Genomic DNA, 26,966 nt, shown 5'->3' with positions numbered 1-26,966 from the left:
TACAGTTTTTCAATTTAATATGAAACTCAAAGTATAAGTTCGGTCCAATGTGGAATGTACCTACAGCTGTTTATATCAGGGCTCTAAAATCCATATAGTTTTAAAAATTTTTGTTTAAAAAAAAAAAAAAAACCAGCTGACCCACCCTGCAAGTTTACTGTGTCTTGCTTGCTCAGAATGAGCATTTTGCAGGAGTGTTTTTTTTTTTTTTCCTTTGCTTCTTCCTCGAAGTCCACTTTGATTCCTTTAAAGTTGTACTGGCCCAATTGTGGAAAGATAATTTCCATGAAGAGTCCAATGGCAGTGGGTATATGGGAGAGGCAGATAAGGGGAGGAAGAAGGGAGACAAAAACCCAAATCCTTATGAAGGATGGAAATCAGTTGTTAAATTTTAAGGGATATCCAATGGCTTTTTCCAGGCACTCCACTAAAGAGCCAGCAGAAAGAAAGTCTCTTTCTACTTCCACAAATTTGATATAGATGGACTTAGGGGACACACCAGGTTCCACAATGCAGTTCTGAGACAAAAAACCATTGATACCAACCCAATCTTTACTGAAGGTTTTGGTGTTTGCTTGGAAATGTAAAAACAAGCATTGCTGCAGAGTCCGAACCTCGGCAATCCCAAGGTAGCAATAGATAATTCGAGTAGACTCCATGTCCACCTGTAAAGAGGCTTGTGATGAAAGAGTCTCTGTGTCTCCTCGGGCTTCCTTTCCTACGTCCTGGGTACGATGCTCCAAGTGGGGTGAAAGTGGCCTTTCAATACATTCTTCATAGCCAATGGCATAAAGACCTGGGCTTTTGGGAATGCCTCCTGGCAATAAATACTGAACAACGTTCCCACCGGTTGGCTTGGAGTGGGCAATGGGTATCCAGTCAATCTCCATGTGCAACTCCAGGCATCTGGCTTCACTAATTGTGATTTCTAAGAATTTATAATAAACATTTTTCCAGTTCATTTTCTGTACTCGTGTCATGATGATCCGGCCTTCGGGTTTCTCTGAATTGAAGTACTCCCGAAGACGCTTGCCAAGAGGCACCTGGGAGCTGATTTCAGCATAGTGGTAACGGATATCCTCTTTCCAACGAGTGTTGTAGCCAATGCCAAAAATGGCCAGTTTGTTAGAAAGATGGAGCCTGGAAAAGTCTGTCCAGCTCTGAAACAGTTCCCATTTTAACTGTACCGATTCCAAAATCTGCACAATATTTTGCATAATGTCACGCTTCCTAAAAGGAGAAACAAAAAAATTCAGGTGGACAGAGGATCACAGTACCACAATTCTCATATAAAACAGGTCTGAGAAAAATTTGCCCTTTGTGGGATTAAAAGAAGCAGAGATGGGCAGACTTCAATTACCTCTCTAATCTGGGCACAACCCAACTTAGTAAAAAATTTTTTTTGTAAAATAAGACATTCAGATTTCAGAAGTCACCAATACATCAAAAAGTAGCTATCAGTAATGTAAAGTTAATGGTGAGTTTTATGAGCTTTCATTCCTGAGTGACAGTAAGAAATGCTGTATGTGAAAACATATTTATTACCACTTAAAATCATTTATAGTCCAAACCTGGTATTTCTGATACATTAAACCAAACTTACTTGGCCTGCACCTGTCATGTGACTTATTCAAGTACTTGGACCAAAAACAGATATAAAACAAGATAGCATTTTCTTGCTTTTTCAAAAATGAGTTAAAATACACCACCACCTCAATGTCTTACTAATACCACCGTTAGTTGATTTAGCACAATATTAAGCCATAAGAATGAATCTATGTGGGAAAGACCTACATTCAATAGAAGCCATTAATCCTAACAAAAATAGACATTAGGAGTAAGATTAAAGAGTGTTGGAACACAGCTGAAAATATGCACTAAGATTGTCCTGGGAAAGAATTTGTAAAACACAGCAGCAGTAAAGAAATTGCTGGAACACACAAGACAAAAGAGAAAACTTGGGAAATTCTTATTTCACATGTTGTTTAACCTGAAGTTGCAAATACTCCATGCTGGGTTGGTCAAGGGGATGTAGTAGGTTGAATTCTTTCCTTGGTTGATCTCATTTATAGCAGTAGCTAAGACCTTTGTTTTAAGGGAATTCATCAGTTATACTGATTTACCATTCTACAGGAATCATTTAACTATATATAAATAGTAGATTCAATTAGCAATATGTTGGACTACCACACTCACACACAGTCAAACAAAGGCAAAGAGTAAAGACGCGAACGCCTGATTTATTAGCAGCTCTTTGGAGGAAGAGGAGAGAGAATTGTGACCCTTTGAGACATTCCTATCAGATTGAACACTCTTTGAGGGATATCCACGTGTATCGTTCCCAGACTACACATGATCTCACATCAAATCTTTTCCTATCCTCTTTTGTCTTTCATTTGATAGAGTTCATAATTGCATTATCTTCCTCTGGAGGTCAAAGACCTTCAGTGTGGAGGCACTTTTGTTTATTTTGTTTCATAGTTCCAAATAGATGAAATGTCCCATCTAGATTCATTTGCTGCTTTATTAAAAAATAACACCTATTCCTTAACATATGTACTGGAAGCTAGTAGGCACCTAATAATGATTGTTTTTACAGTTCTTGGTGCTCTCAAGGCCAAGGTCCAGGATTCTATTTCTAGATAGGCAAATTAGCTTCGAATAGAGAAAAACTGTTCCATGGCCAGTCTTGAAAATCCCTTATCCCAGTCTGCTATCTTTCAAAGGAATTTTATTAGGTCATAAGGAGGACCAAGCAACAGAGTTTGAATGGTTTAACATAAAACCATTTCTTTTATGAAAAAGAACTTAAAGCACACATTCTTCTGATGATACGTTGGGTAGCATCATCTTCATGGTTGAAGGATGGCATATTTTACTGCAACTTATGGTAGCTAACCTAGTTAAGCCCTCCTGTGTTTACAGGGGAACATAATACAACTTCACAAATGAAGACAATTTGTTTAGCATTGTCACAGCCCTACACCATCAGTAATGTTGCAGTCAGACAATGCAGGGAGCAGTTCTGGACAGACCCCTACACTGCCGAGTGAACACCCTGAGAGGAACCTCTTCAAATCTCTCACCGTGTGGGGGTGTGACCTGGAGAGAGGAGGCGGCACAGCTTGGAGATCTCTGCAGAGCCGGTCAGTTTCCTGCCCTGCTGATCTGATCTCAGCCTGGAGCTCCTAGGGCTCACACCAGCTCTTCGGAGCTATGGAGCACAAACGGGGAGCTAGACCCAGAGTTATTCAAACAGTCCCTGCGATCTGTTTGTCGTTTTTCCTGGACTCCGGAGTTCCAACAACGGGAAAAGTTCAGGTGGTTTGAGGCTGGTGGCACCGATTCTGTGCAGTTTGAGTTCAGCCCCAGTTACACCAACTGCAGGGCCTCCCCTGTAGATCTCTGGTAGCTAAAGGGAGAGGTGGGACATTTTAGTGAAAGAGCCAATGGCTTTTTTGGGAGTGGGGTGGGGTATGGGGAAGGATGGACTAAGAACTTGTTAAACTTCACTTTAAAAATTGTGGAAATAAAGTGTTTCCCTTCTTTTGGGACACTTTAGTTCCATACATAAAAGATGAGACCTAAATCTAAGTCAAGGGGTAGCTCCAAACTTACTGAGTTTGAGTTTAAAATTATTTGTCCTCATTTTATTGCAATTTTCTGAACAGCTCATTAAAATGTTAATCAGAACTGGCCACTAAAATAATAGGATTTTTTTTTTTTTGCTTTGGCAATCGGGGTTAAGTGACTTGCCCAGAGTCACACAGCTAGTAGGTGTCAAATGTCTGAGTCCGGATTTGAACTCAGGTCCTCCTGCCTCCAAGGCCGGAGCTCTATCCACTGTGCCACCTAGCTGCCCCTAAAATAATAGGATCTTAGACTTGGAAGTGATCTCAAAGGTCCTCTAATTTAATATCTCTAAGGAAAAATAAATGCCCTGTACAATATCACTGACAAGTGGTCATCTAACATCTACCTGAAGACATCTAGTGACAAGGTATTTACTTCCTCACAAGGCTGCTCAAGATCTTTAGTTCAAACTTCGCTACCCACCCCCTAGCTATGGCATCCAGTCAGTGGTTAATGTTCTAGTCTTAGTGGGATTGTCCTAAGAAGCTGAAGCAGGGCAGCTGTCAAAGGCAGGGGAAGGGGAGATTCCAAAGGAAAGTACCTAGTCTCTCTTCACTACACTGATCACTACCACAGCAATTTATTCTTGCCATTTTCTCTCCACTTCTTTCCATCATCTTCTCAGATGATGTCAAGATTACAGGTTGGGAACTTTTGCTTCCCCATAATTTTTTGTCTCTTCACTTTTTTGCTCAACAGTAATAAGACTTAACACAGCACTCATAAACATTAAAAAGAATAAATCACTTACATGTTACTGAGGTCCCAAAGAGTTGAAATATTTAACATAACAGAAAATACCAGGCTCTTGGGGGAAAAGGAGGTCATTGGGGCCATCATCAAAGGGCCCTGGCTCCTAGCCTTTTTCATTCTCCTTTCTACTAATTGCTTTCTTTGCTTCCCAACTGAGCAAGTAGGCCATTTGTCTACACAAAATGCAACGTAAGATGTAAAAGAAGAATTGAGCCCTTTTTGTCCCACAACTTTTCCACCTAGTCTCAAGACCCTTCTGCTTCATTTCTGAATGTATTCCACACCCACACACTCTAGCAGACACAAACACACACCTTTTCATTTAATAATGAATTTCTCCTTTTCAGATGTAGATTTCCCAGCATTTGACAACGACCTCTAGGGATAACAATATGGAGAAAGCCAAGAGATGCATAAACGTGCTTCTTTAATGGTATGGCTATGATTTTGTACACATGTGTATATCAAGGAGTTTCTGAATTTCTCCCAACGTCTGCCATCCCTAGGGAAATGCACTTTGTGGCAAAGTGAAACAGCTACTTACTGTGCTTCTTCAGAAGACTCTTGTTTTATTTTTAATGTTCTCTTTGTGACAGGCATTTCATCTGAAAGGCAAAGATGAATTTGAAGATGAATTATATTTTGCTAAGCCATGACATATATTTATGCAGATTTGTAACTATCTTTACTGTTGATGCCATATTTTCAAATGCTAGGCCTTAATTTCTAGTGTCACTGTTGGAGTTCAATGCCAGATTTATAAATATATCTCCCAAATAATGAGATGCATACATTTATATGCAAGATCAGAAACCAGCTCTACATGTACAAGATTCTTCAAGGTCACCAATGGATTTCTAGCTAGGAGATTAAAGCTTCATTTCACTGTGAACATGATTTTAAAGTACAAGAATGAAAACAATTCTGTTCAACTTAGATTTTCCACGTAGATTTTCCAAAGCAATTATTTCTCCAATATTAAAAGACTTCCCAAATGTATAATATGTAATTTTTTTCAAAGGTTTTAGTGAATTAACCTCTAAGAACAAAACAAGAGTCACAGGACACCAAGATTAACCTTTATTAATGTGCTTGAAAAATAAAATGTGGTTAAATACTTTCTGCAATTTAAGTAAATTATCTTTTTTTCTTTCCTACTATATCAAGACCTTTTCCTCCATTTAGCATTTTTTCTTCCTCATTCAACTATTGAACATTTTTCATTTTAAAACAGAGAATTAAATCAGTTTCCAATTCCTGCTTTTTCATTCAGTACTTTTCTGCCATCAGGATTTTACATAAACAGTGTATTTAGACTTTATCTGCTAAGGAGTTCATGCTAAGCTTATCACAAAAGTGTGGATGGCTCTAGATTAACTTCATAGAGAGCTCTTAATTACCTCAACATGAGGTAAGAGAATTGTGGCCAAAGTATAAGTTATTATCATATAACTTAGTTGATATATAGTGGTTGCAAAAGGGCTCTTTCATAAAACAGTGATCAGAGAGTTAAATGTTAAAAAAAAAAAACTCTCTTGATCAGGCTCAAAGGATCTAGATTTGAGGAACAAGTTTTTTATTTCTAACTTCTATAATCATGTGCATAAACTTTATACTCAAGTTACAGAGGCTACTTATAGTCATACTACTAACTAACTGGAATAAGCATATGGTAAATAATTTAATTCAAATGGTCCTTTGAATAAATTGAAGAACTCAACTTTTTCAGTCAGGTTGAAGCCTAACAGGGACATTTATCCGTATTTAAGTTCAAAAGCCAAAAAGGACAATCAAAATTTCAGTATTTTGTTCAAATGAAGAAAAAAAAATTTAAACAATACAGAATCCAATAGCCAATAAACTTTGTAATTATCTTGGAACTACAGGATACAGGTACCATATACTACATTTAAAATTGAATTGTTTTAAATTCAAAAGTCTTCCATGATATCAGGAATCTTGCTGACACCTTAATTATCAATTAAAAAAAAACAAACAACAAACCATGCTATAGATGGAAGCTTAAGGCCAATTGGGGCTACACATATCTGCCCACAAAAGGTGGTTACCATCTAGTGCCAACAGTGGGAATGGTACCAGGACATAGTCCAGGATTATCTATAGCAGTATACACATAAGGGTACATAATGGCTCTCTTACCCAATTCCTGATCTGTTGGATAGCCATGTAGATCCTGACTGTGGTTTCCCCAGTCCTCCTGTGAATAATCCTCCATAGTGCTGCCATCTGACTCCAGCTCCTGGTACAAGCCACTACTGTTAATAAGTACAGGCTGGCAGGGCTGAGCATCCCATCCTCCCTGACCAAACACCTGTTCCAACTGTTCAAATGTGTAACTGCTCTTTCTTTTCCCAACACCATGTTCTTTCACCCGACTGTAACACCTGCGAAGGGTCTAAGACACAAAGTCTTTTGTTATTCCTTTAAATCTGTACTTCCTCTTCCAGGTATGGACCACAGATATTAATTACTATTAAACAGACACAAACAAACAAACACAGACACATTGTTATAGGAATGCTAGATTTCATTTTCATTCATTATATTAGAAAAATACTATATTCAGCAATAACTCAAACACATTACAATTCAAACAACAGTTTTGCAGTTAATTATCCATTATAAAACAAAAAACATTACATCATAGCATGTACCCGATACACACATTTTATCCCTCCTCCCCCATTAAAAAACAACCAAGAAGTACCAGCCAGCCAATAGGATGCACACCTGCCACAGAAGAAAGAGTACAGCTGCTATTGTGCCCAGAATTTGGAAAAAGGTGAGGGAAGGGAGGACAGAGAAGAGGATTCCCCAAAGTAAAGAATACAACCTTCCTTACTCTAGGTTAAGGAGGAATACAGGTTAAAAAAAAAATTGCCTAAACTAATTAGCTAGTAAAATATATTACTTACATAGTCTGTATTCCTTACTAACTCATTCTGTCTCTTGGGAAGCTGCTGAAATTTAAAATAGAGGTCAAATCAATAATACGCCAAATTCCCAATCTAACATATCAATTATCAAGAATTAGTACTCTAATACCTAGGTATAATAATGAACCTAATATACTACAATCTACTCTAAGACCAAACTGTCAACTAAAATAAACAAATAAAGGTCACTAATTACCTTTTTTTTTTAAAGTGGGTTGGAAAGGAATTTTATTTTATTTCCATTACTATACATACAAAAGAAAATGTTATACAAGTACACAGATACATTTAGGTTATTGTCTTCTAGAGTTCAACCTTTTCAATTTTGTAAGAACAGGGGCTGTTATTTGGATGGTCTTTATCTCATTTCTGATTACCAACACCATTTCTTATAACCAAGTGGTATACCTTACAGTTTGTTACTTTAAAGGGTAAACTAAAGACTTGGTACCAACTCCCAAATTAGTTAGCTAGATTCCTACCCCTCCCCAACTGCAATCCTTCCAATATCCATTCTGTTTTGTTATGTTTAACTTCATGGGCAGTTTGCCTAAGAGACAATCCCCTACTACCACCCTTATTCCCTGTCAAATTCCAAGTACTTCTATATTCAACTATGCATTGCTGGTTCATTTCAGAATTAATTTGGAGGCATTAGTGTGACTGTAAATTTCTCTTTTAGATATAAGATTAAATCCCTTAAGTCAATATATTATCTATTCCAACCAAAACTCTTGATAACCTTTTATAGGGCCTCCAATAAGTTTCAAACAATGATGGGCAACCTACAGAAGATTTTACTTCAAAATATGTCACTTGAAGCTAGACATGCGGAATAAACAATGGTAAGTATAAAAAGATGATAAAGATGATGAACTGCATAGTCCATCCTAAATACTAGCCTATTCCCTGCATAACCACCTCTCTACTTAATTCAACCTTCTTCAGGATCTCTTTTGGCACCTCAAATGAACTCTTTAAAGAGTCCTTTAAAGAGTCCTTTTTACCAGGGGCACAAACACAATTCCATTAGTCACAACCTTCTTAATTGGCATTTTAGGCTCCAAGACTGCCGAGGGCTTAAGTCAGAAATCTGGACTTTAGAAAATGGTCAATGAACAAGCTTTTGAACCAAAGAAGACAAGTGCCTTCAAAGGTTCTCTCATTCAAACCTCAAAATATTCCCCCACCCCAGCGAACTCTGCCCTCCTTACAAAGATTAGAATTTGAATTACAAACATCCCCAGGAACTTAAAAAAAAAATCTTACAATGTCTTGTTCCTGTCTCCAAAAAACCCCTATCCAGCCCCTTGTAGGGCCATAAATGGACATGTCCAACCATATTCCTTTCACCCTTCAAGGCCATACATGGAGACAGAAACCCTGTCACTGCTCACTTCTTTCAAGTCACCCAAAGAAAATATTCACTACATCCTAGAGCCAGAACTATCACTGACAACAATTTGGAAAACCAAGGAATAATACTAATGTCATCTCTCTAAAGAAAGGTAACTTAGCCACATCAAAACCGCCAGGATAAAATACAGACCTAAGAAAAGCCACCAATCTCTGATACCAAATATGGTGGGAAACCACAAAACAGGCTCTTTTACCATCTGTGTAACCACTAAATTGTAGTCAGCTAAACTTGAAATTTCATACGGTTTATGTAAATAAGCATGAAGAAAGCAGTAAAGTCTAGTAGTTACACAATGGTTGAGAAGTCTCAGATTTGCTTATGGAATATTGGCCTGATGACTTGGTTTCTTTCAAACAAGAGGGCCTAACAATTATTGCTATATACTTGCTTGCAATAGCTGATGTAGAAAAGAATTATTTGATTTCAGTGTTGAAGATGCTGAGTAAGCAAATATCAGATTGGGAATTTGATATATAAGAATGATAAAACTAGTTAGGAACATAGATCTGGAACTAGAACTCAGAGGCCATTTATTCCAACCCCCTTATTTTACAGATGAAGAAACTGAGGCCCAGGGAGGTTAAGTGACCAAATGGCACACAAGTAGCAAGCATCAGAGACAGGATTTGAACCAAGGTCTTCTGATTCCATGGCTGGTATTCTTTCCACTGTACCACACTGCCTCCAGGTAAATACAGCTTCAGTTCTCTCAAGAAATGTACATATTTCAAGAAATGTTTAGGCAGAACTGCCTTGCTGATCTCCAGCATGGACCCAAGAACCAAGAAGATTTCATACTTTTCATATAACATATGTAAGGCACGTTCATCAAGACAGATCATGTCTCCAGACTTGAAGGAAACATTAAAACTCAGAAAATCAGCTTGTCTAATCCTATGAGAAACACTGTGATATAGCTAAGCCAGGGGATCTGGGGTGGATAAATAGGAGGGAAGGAGATTCCTACTCTTATCACATATATCCTGACCAGAAAAAAGTAGACCTTCCTAACTACAAAAGATTATCTAAGGGATACAATATAAAAAATACATACTATAATAAATAAAAGAACTTAGGGAAATGCCCTAGTTTGAGTCCTGACATTAAAATGACAACATTACAGAATCTGAGAATGTGAACCTTGATGATTCTCAGGGAGAAGCCTCACCCCTCATTTGCTGACAGGCCATATCTGGCAAGAACCTAATTCTGGCCTTTCTTAGGAAAGTCATTTCAACTATAAGAAGAGATGCTTCTTTCTCTCTTGGCCTCCTTCCTCCCTTCTCCCTTTTACCCATCTCAGAAGTCAAAGTAACGTAGGTTCAGAAAAAAATTTTAAGTGAATTAAAATTTAGGGGAAGAGAATTTACTTAAACCTATTAGAGGATTCACTTTTCCCAGGCTACAGAAAATATCCAAAATGGAGTAAAGGCAGTGTAGCTACTACCAGATATTTAGATATTTCCACAAAAAACTATATAGATACATGATTGTTCCCACAGAGAAAATTGTTAACAGTCACATATTACGTTGTATCTTGAACAAGTTTTTTTTTAAATTATGACTATATGAACACTAAAATACCAATTTGATCAGATGACCAAATCACAGGTGTGAGTGCTTCAGTACTAAGTTTAGAAGAAATGCCAAGTGAACTTTTTATTGATGTCCACTATGCCAATTATTTGAGGATTAAAAAAAAGGTGAGAATCAAAGAAAAGATTTGAAAAATGCCCCACTACCAAAGTAGGGAGAAAAAGATGACTGACAACTTGTAGAACTGAGTTAATTTTTTGGTCAATTTTAAGATTAAAAGAAAAGAAAATGAAAGAACAAGAAGATGACATTCATTGTGGATGAATGCAAAGCAGTCTATCTGAGGAGTAAACAGAGGCAGGAATTGAGATTGGCAGGATTTGGGTTTAACAGTAGCAATGCAGAGAAAGACCCAGGGTTACAGTACACGAAACATTAAATACAGTGCACAATGCAACTCTCTTGCCAAAATAAGTAAATCCAGTATTGGGTTGTATAAGCAGAGGAATCACATGTAAGCTATGAAGGTGGCTCTTCCTCTCTATTCAGCACCGGTGAGGCAACAGCTGGAGCACAGCATTCAGTTCTGGGCATCGCACCAGCTACAAGAGAGGGAAATTGTAGAGTTCAGAAAAGGGCAAATAAAATAATGAAAAGCTTGGAAAAATAAGATCTACAAGTAGGGCAGTGGTTTCATCACAGCCCTCCCTGACATTATACAAGATACTTTTGGGATGGGAGTGGGTCTCATTTTCCCTCATATCTCCTATAATCCTTTCCTGGATTTTCAGGAAGTGAAAAGAAATAAATTCTTCCCAAGCCTGGCAGAGAATAAAGGGAATTAAGCAAATTCATAAAACAGGGTGGAGTGTCACCAATTCTGCTATTAGCACAATTATTTTCTCAAAGTTTGCCCCATTTTACATATAATCGGAAAACAATTACCATGACAAAACCACTGATCTATGAGAAATGGCTACAGGTGAAAGAGCATCCAATAAGAAGTAGGAAGAGTGGGCCACAATAGCCACACGCAGGTAAATGTGTTGTTTGAAAGATTTTGGCATGATCATTCTTGTTAGTGTCAGATATCAGACGAAAAATAAAGTCGAATTGCAGGAAGGAAAGCTGAGTTGTAATAGTAGGAAACGCTTGTTTAAAAAAATAAAAATAAAAAACCAAGTAGTAAAATAAGCTTTCAATGATAGTTATAGAACTACCCACACTAGATGGGGACTAGGTATACTTTATCTTAACCCTCTGCCAACTGAAAGTTATCCATGTAGTTTCCCTTTTTTGGCCAAATGATTAAAAATATAATATATTTTATTCTTAAACATATCCTTATAAATCACATGGATTCTCTACTTCATTAAAATCAGGAAAAATCAAGCACAGGGAAAATATCCAGGAATTTATTTTCTAAGAACTGAAGAAATACCTAAGGCTAAAATAGCTGTAATTCTTAAAGGCACCAAATCATATGTCATTTTTAGATTATTTCCCTAGCTTTGGACTAAGGTCACTGCTTTCTAACGATGCCAGCTGATTAATTTTCCCATATCCTTATTCATAAAAATTAAGATGCAGACTTTTCCAAAAGGAGGTAAAAATTAACCGATTGCCTGGTTAGTTATTTTTAAGAATTATCTTTTTTAAAAAATCTTTATTGTTTTAGGTCATACTAAAATGTTCTTTCTTCATCACATTTTCTCGGTGTCATCACCAAAGTTTCAGAAAAAGAAAGGTTTCAATTAGCAACTGTTAAGAGAAAACAAACTTATTTCAATATGGGCAAGAAAGATGATACGAATATGGGGTACAAACTTCTGGCACTTTACTTCATGCATTTTTTGGAGTTCTACCTATCAGCAGCTCAACATCAAAATCTATCCATACTAGCAAAAGGTTTATTAAAGTCCCAAGTTTTGCCCTGCTCCCCTATCTTTTTAATGCAGTTATATGTATAATATCATGATGCTGATAATCACCTCTATGCCACTCTGTCACTTATTTGAGCATAAAACTGCATTATGAGGAAAAACCAATGTAGTGCTGGAGTCTTTGAACACCTAACACAACATGTCAAGTTACTGACTAAAATGTAAAGTGAGTGAGAGAGACAGAGAGAGAGAGAGTGTGTGTATGTGTATGTAAAAAAACCAACAGACTCTTGGCTCTTCCTTTTCCCTCTCTAGATCACCTAAATCTTTCTAACAGAAAACAGTATAGCATGTGGGCAAGAGGCCCAATAGGCCTTCATGCTAACCTGCCTTATTACAAATGAAAAGACCCAATGTCACAGTACTCATGTTCTAAACCTTGAAAGAGTCAGTTTGGGTTCAATTTACCTATTGAACCCTATCAACAGACTGCTCAGAATGAACAGCATCTAGGGGCAAACAGCAAAAATTCTCCTGTTCTCTGGCAGAACAAAAAAAAATTTTACTAGTAGACGTGTATACTATGACTTAATGCAAAATATTTTCATAACTTATAGGTACAGAAATACCTGCTGGGCAAGAAATTTTTTTCCTGTTCCACCAATTAAATGTTATTGCCAATTAATTCATTATGTGGCTTCGTGATTTATCCAATATAATATGTCATCAGTTATCTGATTTCAATATTCAATTTTTATTTTGGATAAATTATTTGTAAGGATATTCAGAATAGTGAAATATTTTGGAATGACCTAACATACAATGCATGGTAATTTCACAGACATTTTCATCTCCACTGATAAGCAAATTTAAATAAATTTTGTCTACCCTCCTAAGCAGTTACAATGGTAAAGCCATAATCTGTCTTCTAATTTCAGTATGACAAACAGGTTATTAATCCTAGTGATGTGGAATTGCTTCAGGGAATTGCTGCAGATAGATATCTGTTCTCTTAGACTAGTTTAGGCAGTGATAAGCAAAGACTGGATATGGTGAGAAGAACAGGTGAAGGTGTATAAGTAAATTTAATCAAAGCCAGCTAAATTCCATTTTCCTCCTCAGGGTGGAAATATTTATTAGGGGAGGGCAGAGGTCAGTCCCCTTTATCACACACACTCAAGTTAAGTTCACTCCAAGTGTGGTTTCTAAAAATATTAGAAGAGGTTTAGAGAGCTCAGAGTGAAGGAAAAGGAGACATCATTCTCACTTGAGTAAGGGGCATCAGCTTAAGAAATAAGGTAAAAGAATACTATTCCCCTCCTATGTTATCCTAGAAGGCTTAGGGCTAAAATACACCACCATATACACAACTAGCTCCCAAGAGTCAGTGTTTGTTCTTAGTAGGGAGACATATAAGAGGGTTGTCCTCAGGGAGTGAGAAGGAAAAGTGTCTCCCTATCTCTCGTTGCTCATCCGGATTTCTTTGCCGTTGCTGACAGGGTTGGAGGAGGGGCTTGGAGTGCCAGCAAAAGCAGACTGTGGCTAAGCTGACTTCCAGTGATTCATGTACTGGTGGGGTGAAGGGGGACATGGGGTGAATGGGGATCACTGCCTGGGCCAGGGTTGGGAGAGGGGTGGTTAGGCCATTCCCATTCTGACTCTCAGAGGCTGGAGAGGCTGCAGGAAGGCCAGCTGCTGGCTGGGAAGTGGAGGAGGTGCTGTCGTTCTGTATCATCTTGCTGGGGAGCTGCTGGGCACTCTACTCAGGGTCTGCTTGCTGAAGTTGGGGCCCTCAGAATAAACCATACAGAACTCTCCAATCTTCTGTACATCACCCCCATGGCCAGTGTAGAGGGTCAGAAATCCTTTAAAACTGAAGTATACACCTTGGTGAGTCGGATAATGTCCCCAGGATGGATCAGGTTGTCAGTATCATCCCAAACAGATATATTGATGCTACCTGTTTTGTCTGCTACTTTGCAGATCCTCACCTCATGTCTTTTGTCTTGGTCACTCGGCCTGTCTCTAGCACAATGAAGATGAGATTCAGGTTCTTAAATCCTGGGCTTGATATCTTTCACAAAGGTCTCCATCGCCATGCTGCCCAGGCCTCCACACCCTGAGGGAGAGCCAGGGTTGTCTCCCAGATTAATTCTTGTGGGCTGTTGATGTCTAGGAACTGGTGGATTTTGCAGCTGCAAAGGCTGTAAGAGTTGCCAAATTTCTCTTTTACTATGCAAATTCACAATATAATTTTTTAAAAACCCTTTCCAGGGGAGGAAGAGGGATAAGAGAATTTCTGATTGCAACACAGGCTCCAATTACATCAAGTAGACACTTCCCCAAAAGGACTTTGGCTAGTACTAAAAGATGACAATGTTTAATAGTCATATCATGATTGTGGATTTTTAAAAAATTCCTTAGAATTAAAAAAGATTTTTTAAATATTTAAGAATTTTAAAAAATTCCTTAGAGGCTAATTTTAAATTAAGGGAAGATTAACAGAGGGAAGAAACAGAATTTTTCTAGATTAAGAAATGAAAGTCATTATTAGCAGAAAATTTTCTTATATCTATAGTCAACTCAAATTGGTTATCTCTCTCTGTTCTTCTGCTACACTATTGTTGTCATACTACAACACAAAATCTGAGACGATAAGAACTCCCTAATACCTCTTAAGAAAAGTAGAAGTGGAAAGGGTAGGAAAAATAGCATAAGTGTAACAAGTAAATAAATTATTTTCCTCAAAGCAAATGGCAACAAGGAAGACTCTTTAGACAGTATCTATAATCTTTGATAACCATTTCCTTAGCAATGAAGTACTATATTTTAATTCTAAGAAGGTTGCTAACCTGTAAGGGCTGTAGAATCATGATATTTCAAAGTTGGGAGAGACTTTAGAGAGCATGTAATCTGAACCCTACCTAAAGCATAAAAGAGCTCTACAATAGTCTCCAATAAGTTATCACCTAGTTATTCAAACCTAGTTGCTTCTTATATCTGAAACATGGGTTAAGGAACTCAAAAAGATAAAATAGCTATCCTTACTACAAAGATGAAGAAGGAATCAGCTGATTTCTACTCTTGGATTTTATACGGTCAGGTAGAAAAATGACAACCATTGTCAAAAGGATTCTCCCGTTTACGGCTTTATTAACTATGGGGAACTGTCCAGAACTGAAATTATTCAGGCAGCATACATGACATAACCAGTCTTATTCATAAAGTTGGAAGGGACCTCAGAGTCCATCTAGCCCAACTCACATCTGACCAAAAATCTCCTCTACAAGAATCCATACATGAGTACAGTCTTTGCTTAAAATTTCTACTAAGGAGAAACCTACTATATTCGGAGGCAACCCATGTTACTGATTATAAGGAAGTTTTTCTTATACCACATTTAAATCTGCCTCTCTGCAAGTTTACTTACAGCTCCTATTTCCTCATTTTTCCTTCAGTTGTCACCATAGTCTTCACGAGATATAACACCCATTACTCCTAGATATCTGTTTATTCTTCTGTCATAAAATCTTTTGACAGAATTATAGATCTAGAGCTTGAAGAGGCCCCCCAGGCCATTTAATCCTTTTTCCTTATTTTACAGATGAGGAATCTGAGGTTCAGGGAGATTAAGTGACTTGCCCCAAGTTACACAGGTAGTACCAGGCACCAGAGGTAGGATTTGAATCCAATTCCTCAGTCTCCAAAGCCATCTTTGATAACCCGTCAATGCCTGATCCTCCTCCTGAGTTAGCTGGTTTAAAAATGTGGGTACTGGTATAGTTTTCTGGCCTCATTAGGTCTGTCTATTCTGAATGCTCAGAGAATCCTTGAGGAAAATAGACTATTAACTACTATAAATAAGATATCCTCTGTTGCTCAAGAGCTAATCACAAGTGTTCTTTTAATATTTTTAAGGCAATAAGGAAGAAAAAGATATCAGGCATGCACTTCAACTTCTGATTTCCCTCAATGAAACAATGATCATAGGACCACAGCATTTAGAACCGAAAGAGACCTTTAAATTAATCTAATCCAGTAGTTCTTAACTTTTTTTGTGTCAAAGATGCCTTTTGGGGACTGGTAAAACCTAGAAATCCCTTCGTAGAATGTATTTTAAAGGCATAAAATGAAATACAAAGAATTTCAAAGGAACTAATTATGTTGAAATACATCTGCACACACACACACACACACACACACACACACACACAGTCCCCAGGTTAAAAACCTCTAATCTAATCCAAACTCTTCATTTTCTAGATAAGGAAATTAAGTACCAGAAATGTGAAGTAATTTGCCCCAAGTATCTCACACACAGGTAAGTAGAAAACCTGGAATTCAAATCTAGGTTCTCTGTTCTACTGAACTATGCCGGTAGAGATTTTATAATAAGGATTTATTAGAGGGCTTTATAAGGAAGAAAATAACTATCATGATACTTTCTGAGTACTTCATCAATACTTTCAAGGCACAAAATAAAGGAATGATAAGGTAATTTACCTGAACACTTGCTAGAAAAACAATAGAGAAGCTCAAGCATTATGAAATATATTTTCAACAGAAATGAAGAAAATTGAATACAAAAAGGAGCAGGAATAAAGAGTATGCTATTCTTAATGTGACATTTTCAACCAGGACAGAGATTCTGGTAGAAAAAGATGGAGAAAAGTAATCAAACTGATAGAGCACAGCAGGGGTTCCCAACTGGGCAGGCTTACAGACCCTATGAAGTTATCACAGTGGTTCCTTATAGTCATATGTACATCAACATTGTCATTCTGATTTAATCCCAACAAAATATACACAATGCAGTAATGAATAAGCAAACATACATTCCATAAACTGAATGTTTCAAATATATATGTGTATATATACATACACATACATACATATATTACTAATTGACTTCTTAGCTACTTAGTACCAGCAGTGAAGTACACACAGCCCACACCTAATTTGCAAGTTTGAGTTAATATTTAAGGGACCCTCTTGAAAGTAAGAGTTATTTTGGGAGATGAACTCTTGAATGACCACATACATTGAGAACAGATGAGGTCAACCATCTGAGACATTCTGGACCTTTCAGCTACTTCACAAGTCATCACTAACAGGTAGCTATGTCAATAATTAGAAGATAACTTTTGCCACCTGGTCTCAAACTTCCTACTCAGCACTGTTGCTAGATCTTTCTACAAATACTAAAGAGTAAGTATGCTGATACATTACTATATGTATATCTTCTGTTCTACACATGTACCCTGCAGGTCAGTAATATTCAATCAAAAAATGTTGATGCTCCTATTATAAATTTGATATCTACTAAAAACACACCTAATATTGCTACCTAAAACACTGCAAGTATAGAAAAGGAGATAATTAAATTTTAAATGACTCTCATTCTCTGCTAACTGTTGTACCATCAGCTGCACCTAAAAATGTAATACCATTGATCTACCATTATAGTATTGTCTAGTGCTTCTTGGTCATTGACTAAAGGGACTTTTTTAACCTACAACAGCAATGTTTACAACACCCAAAATTTAACTGTCACTTTTCTTCTTTCATTTAAAGTACATAATTATTTCTTTTTTAATTTACTTTGTCTATGTTTTTATAATAGGGCAATGGGACCCCAACACTACTTGTCACCCATGAATTAAAGATAATTTTTAGTGAAGAGTTGTTTTGCATAATTCAAGCAAGGATCCTGACACCAGAGAAATGACATTAGAAAACTTGGAAATCTTCAATGTGGAGATTTCCAAGACTTGGGCAAGAGGATCAAAAAGAAGAGTGCACCAACACCTCGACTTGGGATCACAGGATAGAGAGATTTGAGCAAACAGCTAGTCCAATTGTCTCTCTCTCTTTTTTTAAACAGATGAGTGATCCAAGATTCAGAAAGGTTAAATGACTTGCCCAAGGTGATACAGGTTATAAGCAGCAAACCTAGGGCAGCTCTGATCTCCCTTATTATATATGATCTCTTCTTCATCTGATTCCACTTTGTTCTCCTTCTTGTGCACTTGTCACTTATATTCTAAAGTGAAATACATTTATCTGTGTACACATCTTCTTACTCCTACTAGATTGTAAGAGATAAAGCTAGGATCAAAGCTTAATTATAGTAAGAAGCTAGAATTGTGCTGCTAGTTAGCTTACAACCCAGCTGTTACATAGTGGAAAGAAATACTCACTAGATAAAATAAGGTACATTATGCTTAATTCAGCATAGAAAACTGGAATTTTTCACGATATACCCAAAAAACATAAAAGATCAATTTCTAGGCCTTATGAATAATAAAGGTCATTGGTCTGAAGAACATTCTGAATATTGATATAAAACAATCTCTTCTCTTTAAAAAAGTTCAAATTGTGTCAGTTACTCTAAATTATGTTTATAAATTCCTGACATTTTAAAATAGGGAGAGAGAGAAAGGATGAAAATAAGCATTTATAGAACTCCCACTATGTGCCAGGCACTGTGCTAAGCACTTTTACAAATACTATTTCATATGATCCTCAACAGCTCTTCCCTAGCAGGAGCCATTATGATTACTACTTTGCAGTCAAGGATTAAACACCTACTGTCTCCCAGGGTAAATGACCTGCCCAGGGTCACAGAGCTAGTAATGCCTGGGGACAGATTTGAACTCAGGTCTTCCTGACTCCAGGCCTAATGTTCTATTCACTGCACCACCAACTACCAAAGTAGGTAGCCGAAAGGTCAGAATCAAAAGCAAGACACTTTTCAATCTGTCAGTATCCTTCTTGAACCACAATTCAAGTCTTCTATTGTAGGGAAAAAAATGTGCAGATGTTAGAATTAAAGTGAATTTTAACCAAAACTGATTCTTCCTAATAACACTAAGATCAATTAAAAAGACATTTGGTTTAGTCAGAGAAATGGGAAGAAGAGTTAAATATAAATACTATAATGAATTTTAAAAATACAACTTACAATAAAGTCTTCATGTAAATGTAACCATAAAGTACACAAAAGAAAGGGTATAACTCTATTTAACTACATTTAGTTAAACTTCTGCTTTACAGGAATAGTGTCATTTCACAGTTTCAAATACACTATTGTTACAAAAGGGGCTAGAAACATACATATAAAAATTTATAATAATAAAAGTAACTATTAAAAATGTTTAATAGTGGAGTGTCAACTAATCAGGGACAACAGATACTGGGAAGCAACAATATGGCATAGCACTACATTAAGCTTTTAGGGGACTGGGAGAAGTATGTGTGTCATTTCTGTGGGATATCATTGAGCTCTCTTTTAACAAATGGAGAAACTGGACTAATTTAAAGAAATGGTCATCTTTCCGTTATTCAGGTAATGTAGGAAAAACAGACATACAGAGATGAAGCTAAACTAAGCTAAGCTGAAAAATAAGCAAATTAGAACCAATTCATTAAATTACAGAGATCATTGATTAGAGATGGAAGGTGCCAAGGAAGGGGCCAAGTCCAATCCCCCCCCCTCTCATTTTGCAGATGAAGAAACCAAAGCCCAGAAAGGGAAAGCAATTTGCTATAGGTCACTTAGGTAGTAAGAGGAATAGCCAGACTTTGAACCCAGGAACCTTGACTCTAAATCCAGCACTCCTTAACTTTACATGGAGAAGTCAACATTTTGGTAAACAATTTCTACCACAGAGTAGAAAAATCACTGCAACAGTTATCATATTGTAAGAGCATACGTGGTTGACATTAACCCACCTCTGCAAATATAATAACCAATTATAAGCTTACTTATTCAAAAGTCTATGGCATTTAAGCATTATACATATATATATAGCATTTATTTGCATTTGCATTTTTAACTTAGAAAAGTAACTTCTTATACTCAAAGATTTTCATGTTGCCCTAAGAAATCTATGAAGTATGAGTACAGGTCAATATGATAGCATTATTAGCCAACATCTGACTGGATATAAATTTCAGTTATTATGATACCCTCTAATGAAAGTGTTAAGGAAATGGACAAAGTTAACAAAGGAGAAATAAGAAGCCTGTATATAATCTACTATTCCAAAATTTAGAGTTGATTGGTTTCCTTAGATCAATTTATAGGCAACTTAATTAAGACTAATAATTAATAATTCTGTTCTGGCTTCCTGGACTTTCAAAATCAAGCCTAAAATCTGAAACTGATTGTATACTAGGTCCTTGCTAAATGGTGATCTCTAATAATAATGGATGGTATATTCTTATTAAGGTCTAAAAAGCAGAGCCAAAGTGAAAATTTTTTCAATAGCCCCAAACTAATATCACTTTGCTGAATACAACAGGTCAGGGCACTCAAACTATAATAGGTCATTATACTTAAGTAAGTCTCATTTTACACAATAGATTTGTTCTTGAAAAGTCCAGTGACCTTGGACAAATCACTAAACCTGAGTCTTAAGTTTCCTTGTATCTAACTGAAATAATATCCTATCTATCTAAAAAGGGTATTGTAAAGACAAAATGAGATAATTTATGTTGAAGTATTTTGTAAACTGTAAAAGGCTATATAAAATGATGCAGTACTATTATTATATGAATTTTTACAAACTGATTTTAAATGAATTACGTAAGCACAATATTTAAGGCAAGCAGTCTTAACCTGGGATACATGATTTTTTAAAAAAGATAATTGTATTTCAACATAATTAGTTTCCTTTGTAATCCCATGTATTGTATTTTCTGTATTTAAAACCATTCTAAGAAGGTTCCATAGGATTCAAAGGGGTGTGTGGCATAAAAAAAATGAGTTACATTATTTTGTAAAAGGAAAACTACTACTATAATTTAATTCTCAAATCTATGTCCTTCCCAAATTTATTTTTCATATACTACATTTTCTGAAAATAGAACACAAATGTATTTAATTCTATACTTCACCAGTTTTCTTTTATTTAAATTAAAAAAAAAAAAAAGAATCAAACCCAGAATCCTGTTCATTCACAAATAAGATATGATTGGCAAGTCAATTTACTTCTACACAGAGAAAACTCTTGATAAGTTCTAAAAAAAAAAAGTTTAAAAAAGCTATGAAACAATATTTTAAATAGTCTACTCTTCCTGGGCATTCACTACATCTCTTTCAGACTCATCATTAACAGGCAAGCCTAAGAATGAATATACTTATAGGTGATGTCAGGGGATTAAATGAAGTAGAACAGGCAAAAATTTTAGTAGAGGTAACCAATTTGATTAAATCACATATACTTTGATAGTACCTGACAGTTCTTGGAAAACTTTTCATCATAAGGCAGAAGGTTTTTGTAGAATCCACATGTTCAAGGACAAGGGCAAATTTTGGCCCTAAGCATCTTTCTTTGATTTAAAAAAAAAAAAAGAAAAAAGCACTGATTCTCACAAAAGGATGGGTAGGCATGATACTTAAAATTTAGGCAAAATGGTGATTTGTTTACTGAATCACAAAAATTATTCTGGGTATTGTAATAATTATTTTTAATTAATCCAAAAATTATCCTTAAGAATCATCCATTTTGATTGGTAAGAAGAAACCCCACCCCATTATCTTTAAACATGTTCTTAAGCAAATAATGTTGATCCATTAAAGACAAGTTTTTTAGGTCATACATTCACCTTGCATTCATCTTGTGGCAAGCTAGAAGTACACATCTGTTTCATGGACATAAAGCCAACTCCCAAGAGGCAAATTTTTGGAGAATGCCCAAAAACATGGGACTTGAGAATGAGTTTTGCAGCTCATCAGATTAACTGACTAGAAGTGTGAATGCAGCATCTGGCTCAATAGTGAATGATTTTATAAATTCAAAGTTTGAGTAAAGTGTCAAAGCCAAGAACTGCTAACATAGTATGAACTGTGACATTATCTCTTCTTTTCTGAAAATAGCCTTTACTGTAACTTAATCATGCACTGCTTTAAGACACCTTGTGAATTCATTGACTTGTATTGTTACTCATCTTTTTCATGTATGTGTTATTTTCCCAAATAGATTCCCAAAACTTACTCTAGGGAGGAATTCAGTTAAACTGAAAGAACACAGGAAAAATTACTACCTCAGGAGGCTTTCATAAGCATCAAATGAGACAATAAATCTGAAGATACTTTAAAAGAAGTAAATACAATTTTATACTCAGTCGAAGGAGGTATTTATTTTATTAGATTACAAGTGCATAGCCCTAGTGCTGTACACCATATACGCTAATAGTATGTACACTCTTACATAAAAGATGTTTACAAACCTAGAGGAAGACTGGGTTGAGAAAGGTGGGGAGCTCATCTGTGGTGACCTGTCCTTCTATGAGGTCATGGACAGGAACTGCACAGGATAAGAAGCATGGCTATGCAGCAACCGTTACTGTTTAAGAAAGCATCTCTTATCAAGGAGACCACGGAGTTATTTAAGTATTCAAGTATATTTCTTTGGATCACCCAGAGAAACTTGTGTTTTAAATATATTCAGAGTACTCCGTCAATAAATGGATGTGAATAAATGGGCTTGCAAAGAACAAGACTGGATTCAAGATTAGGCCACCTAAAAACAGTAATTTTCATCTTTTTGGCAAATAAATATTTTTCAGAATAATCAAGTCAGATCTTGTTAAACTGTGAAATATTTCCACACCAAGATTAGGATAATAATCTACATCATTAAACAGGTGTTATGTAAATGATAAATACGAAGAATGTACAGAAATATGGAAAAATCTACTTGAAACGATGCAAAGCAAGATTCCAGAACTACAATTAGTGACTACAATGTCGTAAAAAGACAAAGACAAAGCTAGTGGAACTTCAGATGGAACTGGAAAAGGGCATAAGCAGGACATTTTTGCTGGTTTATTGTATTAATTCATTTGGTTCTAATTTATAAAATTCTAAGAGTTTTACATAAGATGCTTGTGTGTTTATTCAATTATTTGTGTTGGTGGCAATTAAGTTTATAATTTTCAAAAGATTAATAGATAAGAGCTATGCAGCAATAGCCAGCTATTTACATCAGATCAAAATTCTGTCTGTCCTTGAAATACAATATTAGACTACTTGGAAAAAAACTAACTTATTATTAGCTACATCCAACTGGGATCAATATTTGTCTTTATTTGGTAGGATGAGATAAAGATTATCAAGTAGATAGATTCACCTTACCTGACTAGAGTATGGATTTTAAGTTGGCTGGAAAACTAAACTCTCCAAGGCTTGCAGTTTACAGTAATTTGACATGTCATGGATAGATACTATATTCATCCTATTTTGTTTCTGCCCTACACAAATCTTTTTATTAGGCAATGGGGCTAAGTGACTTGCCCAGGGTCACACAGCTAGTTAAGTGTCAAGTGTTTGGTTTGAGGGCAGATTTGAACTCAGGTCCTCCTGACTCCAGGGCCGGTGCTCTATCCACTGCGCCACCTAGCTGCCCCTCACAAATTTCTTTTTCATCAGAAGTTCTCAGGTAACTACTCTAATCCATGCAAGGAGTCCTTCATTTTCCACCTTTTTTTGCAAGTCATTTGCTTGCATCAAAATTTAAAAGCCAAATTTGCAGAATCCATCACTCCCCTTAAAAAGTCTTTACAAGGAGATGAATTTATTTCTGAATGGATTTTCAGGTAGTATAATTCAACATGTTTTTTAAATTTAAAAATGAATACTGTCCTAACAGTATAGCACAAGTTTATCAAAGTTCTCTATCCAGTCTTTTGTTAGTAAAGTCTCGGTTGTTTTGTCGTTGTTTTAAACAAAGTAATTAACAGAGGCAGTTTAGCTATGCTTGCCCAACTTAGGAATAATTCCAAGTGTAGTACTACTTTGATACTTAAAGAATTTGTTTTCCTTAGGTGTAACTCCCTCCACAAAGTTCCCAAACCCTCTATTTAGTAGAAGATCTTCAAGAGTTGATATGACTGAAAAAATTAATCCTCCTGTAACTAAAAAAGTGATGAGTCTGACTGGGCTAGTTCTAGGACAATACACATATAGTCTGTTATTACACATTCCAAAGCCTGCCCAACTTGGCAGAAGCTACAAGAACTTGTGTTATACTTGCCTAACCTTTGAGACCCTAGAACCACCTCCACACAGCACTGAAGACATCAGAACAGAACTTCAAAGGAATGAGTAGTATTGTGTTGGTAGAACTAAGGGACACTAAAGTCTAACTTTTTTTTAATAACCTCCTATATATGAGGAGTTTGAGAGGACACCTTGGCCATTCTCATTTGTATGGATATATATATCTTCTTAAACCAAATTAGTAAGACTGTGGAGTTTCCTTTACTACTTCACCTCTCTCAGACTGGGACAGTGGAGAAAACTGATTGAATGATATTTGGATATTTCAGGGGTTAGATTTAGAGTGGAATTGTTCATGTTCAGTAGATTCAATGATGGCACAGCATGCTCAACAATTTTCCATCAGTCTTGGAATTCCCTTACAAAAGAATTCAGATGGGTCAGATTTTAGGGTCTGGGTGTATCCCTAAGGGGGAACTTAAACTGGAGAATGGTATACTGCATACCATTGACAGTGATTAATTAATTCTGTTAAATGTATTAATAATTAGAAATTTGGGATCTCCCCAAATTTCTAACTTCAATGACCTTGACCATTAACTGACTGAATCAAATACTGATAAAGATTTATTACTTGTTCGTTAGATTTAATAATAGTAGCTCAAATTTCTTACAAAACAATAGGAATAATAATGTCTCCCCCCTCAAATTTTCCTACTGAATTTTGATCATTGCTTTGCTTCCCCTCCCCCACTTCACACCCCCTCTACTTATTTGGGCTCCGATGGGGCAGATAAAGTAAAATGTAAATTCCTTGAGGGCTGAGGAGGGATTATGTTGCTTTTAAACTTCGTATTCTCAGCAGCCAGCACAGTGCCCAGAACACAGTAAATGCTTTACAGAACAGAAGTAAAAGACTTTTGAAAAAAAGTCGAGGACACTACGAATAAAATCAACATAGAATAAAAGAAGTAACTGGCAGAGTTCCAGAACAGTATTTGATAAGATTTGAAATGCCTTTGGTTTTGGTCATGGCCAAAATTTTCTAAATTATACTTTTCTGAATCCATCAGATAGGCTTTAAAAAAGACCCTAATCCAAAAAGAATTTTCACTGTCTTTAAAACCATAAGCAAATAATACACACAAGAGAAAAACAGCCTCAGTCACAAATGTTAAGAGTTTTATTGAACCTGGGGTTGAAGTAGGCACACCATCCCTAAATTAACAGAAAGCCTTTCATTCGGGGAAGCTTGGGAAAATGGATCCTCATCTGAATCTTAACTCCGGTGGGCACTATAGGTTTGTAATCACAAACTGATTCAACTAATATCAGTATCAAGAAAACTGGAGCCCACAGGTTTAAAAACTGCAAATTAGTAAAGAACCCTTCCCAAATGTGAAACTTCTGGTCGAGATTAAAAGGACCTAAACATTAAAATGCCTATGGCATTTTAAAGAAATTCAAGACTCATGAGGCTTTTTGCCTGTTACTACAAATATACCTCAGTATCTACCTAGAGGAGGAAAAGGATGGCTTTCATTGAAGTGGCCTGATTAGAAATGTTAGAAAGTCTCAAGCCAAGGGAACAACAGTCTCACTCCACATTCCTTCCAAATTCCAAGTCTGGGTATCTTTGTGCCCACTAACTTGCCACAGTAACAATACAAGATTGGGCTGCCAGCAGCTCTTTCCAAGGCATCTGGAATCCTACTAGCCCCGCTGGCAGCTCAAGTTGGAGGTACTGCAACTGACACAAAGGCCAGTAGTCCTAGAGAGCTCTTTTTGTGAGTATGGCTCCGCCACTCACTGGGAAACCCAGAATGGGAGCTCATCTCCCCCCTCCTCTCCCTTTCCCCAACCCCGCCTCCGACCCTGGGAGCCCGTCAGTATGGAACAAAGCAAGGGGCCCCGGTGCTGGGGGGAGAGAGGCGCCTGCAGCGCGAGGACCGCCGCTCAGCACACAATGAAAACCCACCAACTTCGGAGAGCTGGAGCATCCAAATTGGCAAGAAAGAAGGGGGCGGCGGCGGTAGGGACATTTAAGTTCACACCCAGAAGACCCGAGGCCTTGCGGGCCTCCTGAAAAAGTCCCCTCCCCAAGGGGAGAAGAGAAAGGCGGAGGGGATACGAACCGCCCCCCGGCCCCGGAGGGAAGCTCCGCGGACAGCCCAGCCCCAGCCCCCGCCCCCCGAGGCCGGCTTCCCCGCCTTCTCTCAGTGTATCTGGTTCGCTGCCCCGGGCCGGGCGGCCGGTTACCTTGATGCGCTCCCGGCACTGGGACGGGGTCCGCTCGTAGCCCAGCTCGGCCAGGGCCCGGGACACGCGCTCGTACATGGCTGGCCCAGGGGCCTTGCTGCCGAACACCGTGCCGGCTCCCTCCAGCTGCTGGTACCGCGCCTCCACCAGCCGCTCGTTGCCCCACACAGCTATCAGAGCGTTGGTCTCGGCCGGGGTCCACGACATGCCCCGGCAGGCAGCGGCGGCAGCTGCTGCGGCCCCGCCGCCGCCGCCGGGGGAAAAGGAGACCGAGGACGAGGCGGCGCTGCGGGCCCCCAGCCCCAGTCCCCCGGCCCCAGACGCCGCCGTCGCTGTCCCCGAGCCAGCCGCGCTGCCGGATCCGAGCGGGGAGGCGCCGCTGGGCGTGGAAGGGTCGGACAGGGATGGGTTCCCATCGCTCAGGCCGCCCGGAGAGGCCGGGGACAGCACCTCCATCTTCGGGATCTTCAGTGGCGAGTCGGTGGGCAGCTCCGAGCCACAGGGCGCAGCCATCTTCC

At 37.6% G+C, this 26,966-nt stretch overlaps 1 protein-coding gene across 14 annotated transcripts; it reads right to left on the bottom strand.

The window, feature by feature from the left end:
• Nucleotides 1–26,966, bottom strand: MSANTD2 (Myb/SANT DNA binding domain containing 2). Of its 14 annotated transcripts, none has more exons than XM_027835188.1 (5): nucleotides 26,449–26,966; nucleotides 7,323–7,367; nucleotides 6,547–6,802; nucleotides 4,931–4,991; nucleotides 1–1,230 (listed from the first exon to the last, which is right to left on the bottom strand). In XM_027835188.1, the coding sequence occupies exons 1-5, from the start codon at nucleotides 26,959–26,961 to the stop codon at nucleotides 378–380; spliced, it is 1,728 nt and encodes a 575-aa protein (XP_027690989.1). In that variant the 5' UTR covers nucleotides 26,962–26,966; the 3' UTR covers nucleotides 1–377. The 14 variants fall into 14 exon arrangements, 10 of the variants coding, with proteins under 10 accessions (XP_027690989.1, XP_027690980.1, XP_027690981.1 ...); XR_003566695.1 differs by lacking the exon at nucleotides 7,323–7,367 and adding an exon at nucleotides 3,087–3,412 and having other exon boundaries at nucleotides 1,143–1,230; XM_027835179.1 differs by lacking the exon at nucleotides 7,323–7,367.

This window comes from Vombatus ursinus, unplaced genomic scaffold (genome assembly GCF_900497805.2).
Source record: "Vombatus ursinus unplaced genomic scaffold, bare-nosed wombat genome assembly UNPS02014813.1, whole genome shotgun sequence".
NCBI classification, from domain to species: Eukaryota; Metazoa; Chordata; class Mammalia; order Diprotodontia; family Vombatidae; genus Vombatus; species Vombatus ursinus.
The sequence above is the reverse complement of the archived record's forward strand: the minus strand, read 5'-3'. Positions and strand labels throughout refer to the sequence as shown.

Excerpts from the sequence above, each read along its gene's own strand:
- MSANTD2 (XM_027835188.1), bottom strand. The coding sequence starts at position 26,961 with ATGGCTGCGCCCTGTGGCTCGGAGCTGCCCACCGACTCGCCACTGAAG. Across the intron at positions 4,992-6,546 it reads TCCAACAGATCAGGAATTGG|ATGAAATGCCTGTCACAAAG; the intron begins GTAAGAGAGCCA and ends TTTGCCTTTCAG. Across the intron at positions 1,231-4,930 it reads GAGTCTTCTGAAGAAGCACA|GAAGCGTGACATTATGCAAA; the intron begins GTAAGTAGCTGT and ends TTCTCCTTTTAG.